At 38.7% G+C, this 13,054-nt stretch overlaps 2 protein-coding genes across 2 annotated transcripts; both read left to right on the forward strand.

Moving 5' to 3' along the window:
- The first annotated feature begins 212 nt into the window (after window positions 1-212).
- Window positions 213-2,969, forward strand: LOC138324539 (neuronal acetylcholine receptor subunit alpha-7-like). Its single transcript, XM_069269591.1, has one exon. It carries the CDS (start codon window positions 222-224, stop codon window positions 1,395-1,397), a length of 1,176 nt encoding a protein of 391 aa, XP_069125692.1. The 5' UTR covers window positions 213-221; the 3' UTR covers window positions 1,398-2,969.
- An 8,200-nt stretch (window positions 2,970-11,169) lies between these two features.
- LOC138324350 (neuronal acetylcholine receptor subunit alpha-3-like) lies at window positions 11,170-12,345 on the forward strand. Its single transcript, XM_069269425.1, has one exon. It carries the CDS (start codon window positions 11,170-11,172, stop codon window positions 12,343-12,345), a length of 1,176 nt encoding a protein of 391 aa, XP_069125526.1.
- Window positions 12,346-13,054: the final 709 nt, after the last annotated feature.

The following is a 13,054-nucleotide window of genomic DNA, read 5'->3' on the forward strand; positions in this document are numbered from 1 at the left end:
AAATAGTGTATTAATGCATTTTGCAGTATTAGTGTATTGTTTAATTAAAACATCGAGATTATCTCCGAGAACCATTAGATCATAAACGATCGACGAATATGGAAGACTTTATTCACCTTTGCCACTTCATGTGGAACATGTGTCGCCTTTATCTTACGATGCCAATATTTCTATTGTTATGTAGTATACCTACGTTTTCTGGCGCGGATTCCTACGGTAACATGTCCCAACTTTATTCTGATTTGTTAGTGAACTATAACAGAGATATCCGGCCGTTACATAACCAGAGCAATGCCCTGAAGACCTACGTGACATACAGCGTAACCGCTTTGAACGACTTTGATGCTGTAAATGGCAGAATGGTAACTATTGGATCTCTGATAACAGCTTGGACGGATGAAATGATGACATGGAATCCGCAAGACTACGATGATATCAGGAAGATTAGAATGCGTAAATCATTGGTATGGTCACCCACGTTTGCAGTTGTGAACGGTGCCGACGCCATCTTTATTGATGGCATGAAAAATGACGATTTGACAATTTCGTACAGTAACCAGGGCGCGGCGACGCTAATGTTAAGTGGTGTGATGGCGACAACTTGTGACCCTGACATCAATTATTATCCGTATGATGTACACAAATGTGCCCTGCAGTTCACGACGCTGGAACCACTAAGTGAAGTGAATCTATATTTAACAACCGTGTTCTTATTACCCGGAGCAGACAATAATCTATTGTGGAAACTTGATAACATAAAAATGCATTCTTACAACGTTCAAAATATGAACACGTTTATTGAGATAACCCTGACCATCAGGAGACGACCAACCTATATCATGTATACCATCATTCTTCCAGTTTGTCTATTGAACATTCTTAACCTCCTGGCGTTTGTTCTGCCTGCAGATTCGGGAGAAAGGATATCATTCGCCACCACCATACTTCTGACCCTGTCCGTGTATATGACTATGATGTCGGATAGTATCCCTAACACCAGTGACCCTGTACCTATTCTCACCATTTCTCTGATGATCAAACTTCTCACCAGTAGCCTTATAGTTCTAACAGTTATCTTCAATGCAAACATATACCGAATGAAGGAAACCACCCCAATTCCCATGTGGCTGCTGCGTTTGCTGTGTTTCTACAAGAAAATCAAAATCAGAGACTCGAACCCAGAGCATAAGCTTACAGAGAAGGATTTGGAATCAGACCATCCTGTTGTCTCTAAGGAAATTGAGGAGAACATTATACAAGACAAAGAAAAGCGGAGGCCTTTTACGTGGCCGGAGGTAGGAAGGTCCATGGATTACTTGATGTTAGGTATATTTACCTTAATTATAGTCACAGAAACAGCCTTCAACATGGTCAGGATAACATTCCAAACCGGATAATCAGGCCCTATAACAAATACCATGATTTAGAGGAATCAAAGAAGTAACTCACATGATGCAGTTTAATATTTCTTCTTGGATTTTCAATCAACTAATGAATAAGGGAATGAATAACCAAACACTCAATTCTATTTCAATGGATGTTTTAGCAATGCACCACCTATCCAAAACTAAAGCAAGCATCATTTGACTAATTTCATTCATTGATTAAAAGAATTGACTGAAAGTTAACTATTCAATGGAATTAAATATATAGTTGTTATTGACCTATTTACTAATTTATGTATCAATCAATCACAAAGTTATTTCTTCTACTCTATACATATGTTAATTTACCTTTCAAATGTATATTTCGTTCATGTTTTCTAATAGCATCCATTATTATATTCCTTGTTATATATTCGTTTCGTTTCAAACTTTCCTATGAAAAATTAAACCTTAACAAAACCCAGGAAACACTTAAAGATATACAAATTATTGATGTATGTATGTGGTGCGAGATTGACTTGTTTGAGAATTCTTCAACATATAAACCACACAAAACATTCCTGTTTGTCCTATATGTAACAGAGAATGATTTCATTCGCTGTTCTCGACTACGTTGAGTATATGTGGGTTTTAGGAGACATTCACTTGTCTCCCTGTGGTATTATTCTATAGTAATAACTTTACTGGATGCTAACAAGTACATATGCCTTAACAAATAAAATATTAAAGTACAACCCAGCAACCCACCCTTAAGTACTTTACAATGCCGCGGAAGAAAGAATATGTTTTAATATGTAAGAATTAGCATTGGACATAATAATAAAGTTGTCTTCAATATGACGTAGACTCCGCTAAAGACCAACAGCTTCAAGAACATTGGGAGAAGAACGACATAATATCTCGCTCCAAATGGACAAAGGAGAATGTTTGTCTTACATGTTCAAAGATCATAGCAACAGTATATCGGTGATATTTTAACTGGTGTCATTGTGATTTTGCTATTTTTAATGAATAACTTTATTTCTTTTTCAAGAAACAGATGCCTTTTGTTACTTATGTAATATCACAATGTGTCCTTTACGTATGTATTTATTTGACATGACAATGTATCGATCTCTGCCTTTGTAAAAGGAAAAAGACGCGTGTTTTGTTAGAGTCAATAACTCTATTTGAACTGTTAATGACGTTTCCGCTCATTGCTAATATCATATTGATTGATACGTAGATAAGGATCGCAGATCACCCGACACAATACTTGTTGTATACAATCTCACGTTTACATTTGAACGATTCTAATTCTTGTTACTACATGTTGTACAGATGCGTCATTTATTCTGTTTTATGGTGAAAATAAATTTTATATTCTCCAGCCAAGTGCATATGTAATATTGTAAACTATGAAACAATAATAAATAAATATACTTGTACATTGAATAAGTATACAGTTTGTTTGGAAATTTATCTACTGATATTTACATGCAAGAAATATTGATTGTTGGCACCTTTCGTGGTTCATTTTGATGGAAAAACATATCAATGGACAAAGAAATTTGAGAAAATTGAACAAATGTAATAAATAGATAAATAAATAAATAAAACAAGTAAATCCATTTAGGTAAAATGTATTTGTTTTTATTTGTAGATTTTTTAATATTCCATTCATAGAGCAAAACAGGGCACAGTTGTTCAAAAGGTGATTAGGCTAATCACAGTTTAACGGCAATTTTCAAATCAAGAAACAAATATTTCTTTTAAAACAAACTTATAGTATTCAGGGACCATTTTCATGAAAATTTCTTAAATTTAAGGAATCCCTTAACTCAAAATTTTCCATAGGAAATCATTACAGAATTTTAGGAAGGCTCCTAACTTAAGATTTTTTCTTTAACTTCTGTAATGCTTTTCTATGGGAAAATTGCAGTTAAGGAATGTTGATCAAACTACTTGAGCATTTCAATGAGGATATAATTACAGATATTGCAGCAAACGAGAAATTTCACTAAAGATTGTCGTTAAGATAATCACCTTTTGAACAACCAGGCCCTGATGTATATCAATATACGAACAGCGCACTCATATGATGATTGTTTATCGCTACTATGATTATTCCGGCATTTTCACATGGAGTCACCCAGACATGGGTTGCGGATATGCACAGTTACCAGCGTTGACAGTAGGTAGATATTTTCCTCGGGTTTTTCTGGCTTTCAACTATTTGTAAAATTGATCACGTAGATGTTGTCCTTTTGAAGCTTAAAAGTTCATTTACATACTTTTCATCTTCATTATTTGAGCTTTACAAAATCAATAATTGTTTTTATAACATTATTTCTCTAAATTATATATGATTTCAATTTGGTGCTAGATTAATTTGCTCTTTATCAAAGCTCTCTGACATTTCATCAATATCATACAATCAGCTCGTATTTACCGACGATCAAAGACGATTTAGTTTGTTTTGAATTGATGAACCTTTATCTATCATTTATCTATCAATTGTTTATCAGCATGGCTACTTTCCCGTGTAATTTTACTAGAGCATACCTGGCTCACAGTGCTTTCACTTACACCATAAGGGGGATTTGTAGATCCCACTGGTAAACATAATTATTCAATCAGGTCCCGATCACGCGAGCAATGAAGAGCTATTGTTGACAGTGTTGACAGTCACCACAAATTGCAATAAACCTTGAATTCATGTATTTGTATAAAGTTTGTGTCGTTGCACCCTGATCAATTAATAAAATCAAAGTATTTCTCTCCCACAGTTTGGGAAGAAGATACAGGTGTTGTTGTTGTGTGTGTGTGTGTTTTTTTTTTTTTTTTTTTGTTTTTTTTTTTTTTTTTTTTTTGTGTACGTGAATGAAATTCAAGGTCACTGTAAATGTGTGCTATGGCACTAATTGTTTAAATGTCGACATTGTTTTGAATAGGTAATTATAACCATTTAGTTTGCAAGTAAACGTAAATAATCAATTATCGACCATTCCATAATCTGACGATAAAACATTTACCACACATCAAAAACATTGTGACACCTTGTGATACCAATACTAAACCTCATCTGGCAGTATGTGAACAATAAAATGGAAATAAACAAAGCAAAAAAATTAAGAAATGTAAGACCAAGAGCTCCGAAAGATCAACTGCACTAACGTAAAAAGTCAATTTCGTTTTAATGTAAACTGGGGTGACGGTATCATGTCCGAAACATGCCATAGAGGACAACAAAACATCATAGCAGACACAGAGTTACCAGTAACATCATAGCAGACACGGAGTTACCAGTAACATCATACCAGACACGGAGTTACCAGTAACATCATACCAGACACGGAGTTACCAGTAACATCATACCAGACACGGAGTTACAAGTAACATCATAGCAGACACGGAGATACCAGTAACATTATAGCAGACACGGAGTTACCAGTAACATCATAGCAGACACGGAGTTACCAGTAACATCATAGCAGACACGGAGTTACCAGTAACATCATAGCAGACACGGAGTTACCAGTAACACCATAGCAGACACGGAGTTACCAGTAACACCATAGCAGACACGGAGTTACCAGTAACACCATAGCAGACAAGGAGTTATCAGTAACACCATACCAGACACGGAGTTACCAGTAACATCATAGCAGACACGGAGTTACCAGTAATACCATAGCAGACACGGAGTTACCAGTAACATCATACCAGACACGGAGTTTCCCGTAACATCATAGCAGACACGGAGTTACCAGTAACATCATAGCAGACACGGAGTTACCAGTAACATCATAGCAGACACGGAGTTACCAGTAACATCATACCAGACACGGAGTTACCAGTAACATGATAACAGACACGGAGTTACCAGTCACATCATACCAGACACGGAGTTACCAGTAACATCACACCAGACACGGAGTTACCAGTAACATCATACCAGACACGGAGTTACCAGTAACACCATAGCAGACACGGAGTTACCAGTAACATCATACCAGACACTGAGTTACCAGTAACATCATACCAGACACGGAGTTACCAGTAACATCATACCAGACACGGAGTTACCAGTAACATCATACCAGACACGGAGTTACCAGTAACATCATACCAGACACGGAGTTACCAGTAACATCATACCAGACACGGAGTTACAAGTAACATCATACCAGACACGGAGTTACCAGTAACATCATACCAGACACGGAGTTACAAGTAACATCATACCAGACACGGAGTTACCAGTAACATCATACCAGACACGGAGTTACATGTACCAGTAACATCATACCAGACACGGAGTTACCAGTAACATCATACCAGACACGGAGTTACCAGTAACATCATACCAGACACGGAGTTACCAGTAACATCATACCAGACACGGAGTTACCAGTAACATCATACCAGACACGGAGTTACCAGTAACATCATACCAGACACGGAGTTACCAGTAACATCATGCCAGACACGGAGTTATCAGTAACATCATAGCAGACAAGGAGATACCAGTAACATTATAGCAGACACGGAGTTACCAGTAACATCATAGCAGACACGGAGTTACCAGTAACATCATAGCAGACACGGAGTTACCAGTAACATCATAGCAGACACGGAGTTACCAGTAACACCATAGCAGACACGGAGTTACCAGTAACACCATAGCAGACACGGAGTTACCAGTAACACCATAGCAGACAAGGAGTTATCAGTAACACCATAGCAGACACGGAGTTACCAGTAACATCATACCAGACACGGAGTTTCCCGTAACATCATAGCAGACACGGAGTTACCAGTAACATCATAGCAGACACGGAGTTACCAGTAACATCATAGCAGACACGGAGTTACCAGTAACATCATACCAGACACGGAGTTACCAGTAACATGATAACAGACACGGAGTTACCAGTCACATCATACCAGACACGGAGTTACCAGTAACATCACAACAGACACGGAGTTACCAGTAACATCATACCAGACACGGAGTTACCAGTAACATCATGCCAGACACGGAGTTATCAGTAACATCATACCAGACACGGAGTTACCAGTAACATCATACCAGACACGGAGTTACCAGTAACATCATACCAGACACGGAGTTACCAGTAACATCATACCAGACACGGAGTTACCGGTAACATCATACCAGACACGGAGTTACCAGTAACATCATACCAGACACGGAGTTACCAGTAACATCATACCAGACACGGAGTTATCAGTAACATCATACCAGACACGGAGTTACCAGTAACATCATACCAGACACGGAGTTACCAGTAACATCATAGCAGACACGGAGTTACCAGTAACATCATACCAGACACGGAGTTACCAGTAACATCATACCAGACACGGAGTTACCAGTAACATCATACCAGACACGGAGTTACCAGTAACATCATACCAGACACGGAGTTACCAGTAACATCATACCAGACACGGAGTTACCAGTAACATCATACCAGACACGGAGTTACCAGTAACATCATACCAGACACGGAGTTACCAGTAACATCATACCAGACACGGAGTTACCAGTAACATCATACCAGACACGGAGTTACCAGTAACATCATACCAGACACGGAGTTACCAGTAACATCATACCAGACATGGAGTTACCAGTAACATCATACCAGACATGGAGTTACCAGTAACATCATACCAGACATGGAGTTACCAGTAACATCATATCAGACACGGAGTTACCAGTAACATCATACCAGACACGGAGTTACTAGTAACATCATACCAGACACGGAGTTACCAGTAACATCATACCAGACACGGAGTTACCAGTAACATCATACCAGACACGGAGTTACCAGTAACATCATACCAGACACGGAGTTACCAGTAACATCATACCAGACACGGAGTTATCAGTAACATCATACCAGACACGGAGTTATCAGTAACATCATACCAGACACGGAGTTACCAGTAACATCATACCAGACACGGAGTTACCAGTAACATCATACCAGACACGGAGTTACCAGTAACATCATACCAGACACGGAGTTAAAAAGTAACATCATACCAGACACGGAGTTATCAGTAACATCATACCAGACACGGAGTTTCCACTAACATCATACCAGACACGGAGTTACAAGTAACATCATACCAGACACGGAGTTCCAAGTAACATCATACCAGACACGGAGTTACAAGTAACATCATACCAGACACGGAGTTACCAGTAACATCATACCAGACATGAAGTTACCAGTAACATCATACCAGACACGGAGTTATCAGTAACATCATACCAGACACGGAGTTATCAGTAACATCATACCAGACACAGAGTTACCAGTAACATCATACCAGACACGGAGTTACCAGTAACATCATACCAGACACGGAGTTATCAGTAACATCATACCAGACACGGAGTTATCAGTAACATCATACCAGACACAGAGTTACCAGTAACATCATACCAGACACGGAGTTACCAGTAACATCATACCAGACATGAAGTTACCAGTAACATTATACCAGACATGGAGTTACCAGTAACATCATACCAGACATGGAGTTACCAGTAACATCATATCAGACACGGAGTTACCAGTAACATCATACCAGACACGGAGTTACCAGTAACATCATACCAGACACGGAGTTACCAGTAACATCATACCAGACACGGAGTTACCAGTAACATCATACCAGACACGGAGTTACCAGTAACATCATACCAGACACGGAGTTACCAGTAACATCATACCAGACACGGAGTTATCAGTAACATCATACCAGACACGGAGTTATCAGTAACATCATACCAGACACGGAGTTACCAGTAACATCATACCACACACGGAGTTACCAGTAACATCATACCACACACGGAGTTAAAAAGTAACATCATACCACACACGGAGTTACCAGTAAGATCATACCAGACACGGAGTTTCCACTAACATCATACCAGACACGGAGTTACAAGTAACATCATACCAGACACGGAGTTACAAGTAACATCATACCAGACACGGAGTTACAAGTAACATCATACCAGACACGGAGTTACCAGTAACATCATACCAGACACGGAGTTACCAGTAACATCATACCAGACACGGAGTTATCAGTAACATCATACCAGACACGGAGTTATCAGTAACATCATACCAGACACAGAGTTACCAGTAACATCATACCAGACACGGAGTTACCAGTAACATCATACCAGACACGGAGTTATCAGTAACATCATACCAGACACGGAGTTATCAGTAACATCATACCAGACACAGAGTTACCAGTAACATCATACCAGACACGGAGTTACCAGTAACATCATACCAGACATGAAGTTACCAGTAACATTATACCAGACACGGAGTTATCATTAACATCATACCAGACACGGAGTTATCAGTAACATCATACCAGACACGGAGTTACCAGTAACATCATACCAGACACGGAGTTACCAGTAACATCATACCAGACACGGAGTTATCAGTAACATCATACCAGACACGGAGTTATCAGTAACATCATACCAGACACGGAGTTATCAGTAACATCATACCAGACACGGAGTTACCAGTAACATCATACCAGACACGGAGTTACCAGTAACATCATACCAGACACGGAGTTACCAGTAACATCATACCAGACACGAAGTTACCAGTAACATCATACCAGACACGGAGTTACCAGTAACATCATACCAGACACGGAGTTACCAGTAACACTATACCAAACATGGAGTTACCAGTAACATCATACCAGACACGGAGTTACCAGTAACATCATACCAGACATGGAGTTTCCAGTAACATCATACCAGACACGGAGTTACCAGTAACATTATACCAGACATGGAGTTACCAGTAACATCATACCAGACAGGGAGTTACCAGTAACATCATACCAGACACGGAGTTATCAGTAACATCATACCAGACACGGAGTTATCAGTAACATCATACCAGACACGGAGTTACCAGTAACATTATACCAGACATGGAGTTACCAGTAACATCATACCAGACACGGAGTTACCAGTAACATTATACCAGACACGGAGTTAAAAAGTAACATCATACCAGACACGGAGTTACCAGTAACATCATACCAGACACGGAGTTACCAGTAACATCATACCAGACACGGAGTTACCAGTAACATCATACCAGACACGGAGTTACCAGTAACATCATAGCAGACACGGAGTTACCAGTAACATCATACCAGACACGGAGTTACCAGTAACATCATACCAGACACGGTGTTACCAGTAACATCATACCAGACACGGAGTTACCAGTAACATCATACCAGACATGGAGTTACCAGTAACATCATACCAGACATGGAGTTACAAGTAACATCACACCAGACACGGAGTTACCACTAACATCATACCAGACACGGAGTTTCCACTAACATCATTCCAGACACGGAGTTACCAGTAACATCATACCAGACACGGAGTTACCAGTAACACCATACCAGACATGGAGTTACCAGTAACATTATGGTTTTCACTTCAAATAGTATCGTTTGGCCGTCTTTACGCCAATAGTGAAGGTCTGCCACAGTACCTTTATAAGATGGAATGTTGGAGTATCACTTTTCATCGTGTTGTAAGTTTCATGTCTTTTATATGTTGAATAGGCGTCTAACTTTCGAACGAACCGTTTGTCATGTTGTTGTTCTTTTTTCTGGATTCAGCGTTTTTGAATTCGATGGAAAACGCAATATTTGACTAAAAGACTGTGTGTCAAAAACATCAGAAACTTGCATCAATATTTAAACAGATTAACGTTACGCAACACTCAGTGTTTTGTTATTAAATCATTTACTAGTATTCGTACTCCATTACATATTTAAACATATGTCACTTTTTACGTAGTCTATATCGTAACATTTTAGACTAGAATTATTTTCCTTGTTTAGACACTACTCTTATAAAACAGATGTGAATGAATTGGATAAAAGCGAATTCATGGTCACCTGTTATGTTACAAAGCAATCACGTGATATCCAATTGCAAATACTGACTTTAATGTCTATTGTCAGGTTCCATGGAAATACCGTTTGTCCGATCTAGTAAGACCTACATGATTACATTAGAGACTTCTCTTTGTAAACAACTGAGATTTAAAAAAATAAGATAATTGTGTAGAACATCGATAACATGAAGCACTTATGTCGCTTATACATTCATTTTACTAATGGATAGTAAACATATCAGAAATCTGTGTAGAAAGACAAATGCAACAGACGCCGAGATGGGACCTGGTAATGGATATCGATATTAATGCAGGATTATCTGTGTTATTGGATCAAGTCTGTGCCGTGGTAATATGTGCGTCTACCTATCCGATACATGATTTAAAATTACGATTGGATAATATGTCTATCATCACAGCCTGGTTGTTCTTCGTTTGCCATCAGTATTAATGAATATTTGGTTGTGGAAGGGGCGCAGTGGCCTGTTACAGTTATATACCGCGGAAGGATTCTTAGGCGGAACCATCAGATACGTTTGGATGGTTATTTGGCTTTCTTTGATAAACATAAAGCATCATTACATGCAGAGATATAAGATAAAACATATGTGTTTTTGCAAAGGAACTCAATTGATTTGTTTTCACCTCAACTATTGTGGCCTATCGGTCATGTAAAGTCATGGATACAGAGTGAATAATATCGTCTTCTTTATCAACATGTGAACATTATCCTTCAGAGATCTTGAAATACAAATACAGTATTATCATACCGAATATCTCACATGAAGATTACCATCACATTCGTAGCTGCTGTCCTCTTTGTAGGCACACACACTGGATCTTATGACGACATGACCAGACTCCAAACCGATCTACTCGCTGGCTATGTTAGAAATGTACGTCCGTTACAAAACCAGGACGATGTCATGAATGTCGGATTTATGTACTCGATGCCACATTTCCAAGAGTTTGACGCCGTGAAAGGAACGCTTACAACATATGCTTCCATTTCTCTTTCTTGGACAGACGAGAAATTGCGTTGGACTCCGTCAAATTATGGCGATATTGACCGTGTATACTTTACTACATTGCAGGTGTGGTACCCCATCATAGTCGCAGCGACTGGTGTAAATAGTCTACTCTTAACGCCAACCTCATCTATAACGGTCTTCCACACAGGACATGCAATGGCTTTAGCCACTGAAATCATCCTGTCTTCTTGTGCGCCTGATATCACGTACTACCCATACGATATCCACAATTGTTCAATTATGTTTGCATCCCTGGAACCGTATACAGCGGTTACTTTTCACGGCCGAGCACAAGACATGGATATAATTGAAAATTTATTTTGGAGTATCAAACGAAATGGATTCAGATCTGATATTGCTTATAACTATACTTCTACCATAGAAGTTTCCTATACGCTAGAAAGGCGACCCACATACCTGGTATATACAATCGTTTTACCAGTTTGTTTGCTCAATGTTGCAATACTTCTTGCGTTCATTTTGCCAGCAGAATCCGGAGAAAGGGTTTCCTACGCCACAACCATGCTACTTACCCTAACTGTATATATGACCATCATGTCGGACAGTATCCCTAACACCAGTGACCCGGTGTCCCTTCTCACCATCTCTCTGATGGTGAAACTCATTATCAGTGCCATTGTCGTCTTGGCTGTAATATCAACTCTCTGTATATATAATACCCCTGATACCAAACCCATTCCACAATGGCTCGCCTTTTGTTGTATACAGAAGAAGCAAAAGATAGACACAACACATGAACAGATGGAATCCAAAAACGACGCTGTGAACGAGATGGATTTATACAGAAGTGTTATAACCTGGCATGTGATCGGGAGACGGGTAGATAAGTTTTTCCTCATTTTATTTTCTGTGATGATTACTACCGAGACCATAGTAAATATGGTTAGAATAACACATCGCTTATAATAGCTACCGAGACCATAGTAAATATGGTTAGAATAACTCATCGCTTATAATAGCTACCGAGACCATAGTAAATATGGTTAGAAAAGCATATCATTTATAATAGCTACCGAGACCATAGTAGATATGGTTAGAATAGCATATCGCTTATAATAGCTACCGTGACCATAGTAAATATGGTTAGAATAGCATATCGCTTATAATAGCTACCGAGACCATAGTAAATATGGTTAGAAAAGCATATCATTTATAATAGCTACCGAGACCATAGTAGATATGGTTAGAATAGCATATCGCTTATAATAGCTACCGTGACCATAGTAAATATGGTTAGAATAGCATATCGCTTATAATAGCTACCGAGACCAGAGTAAATATGGTTAGAATAGCATATCGCTTATAATAGCTACCGAGACCATAGTAAATATGGTTAGAATAACACATCGCTTATAATAGCTACCGAGGCCAAAGTAAATATGGTTAGAATAACATATCGGTTATAATAGCTACCGAGACCATAGTAAATATGTTTAAAATAACATATCGCTTATAATAGCTACCGAGACCATAGTAAATATGGTTAGAATAACATATCGCTTATAATAGCTACCGAGACCATAGTGAATATGGTTAGAATAACATATCGCTTATAATAGCTACCGAGACCATTGTAAATATGGTTAGAATAGCATATCGCTTATAATAGCTACCG

This window comes from Argopecten irradians, chromosome 5 (genome assembly GCF_041381155.1).
Source record: "Argopecten irradians isolate NY chromosome 5, Ai_NY, whole genome shotgun sequence".
In the NCBI taxonomy this organism is placed as follows: Eukaryota; Metazoa; Mollusca; class Bivalvia; order Pectinida; family Pectinidae; genus Argopecten; species Argopecten irradians.

Bases quoted from the DNA above. Each gene is read 5' to 3' on its own strand.
- LOC138324350 (XM_069269425.1), top strand. From the start codon at position 11,170: ATGAAGATTACCATCACATTCGTAGCTGCTGTCCTCTTTGTAGGCACA.
- LOC138324539 (XM_069269591.1), top strand. From the start codon at position 222: ATGTCCCAACTTTATTCTGATTTGTTAGTGAACTATAACAGAGATATC.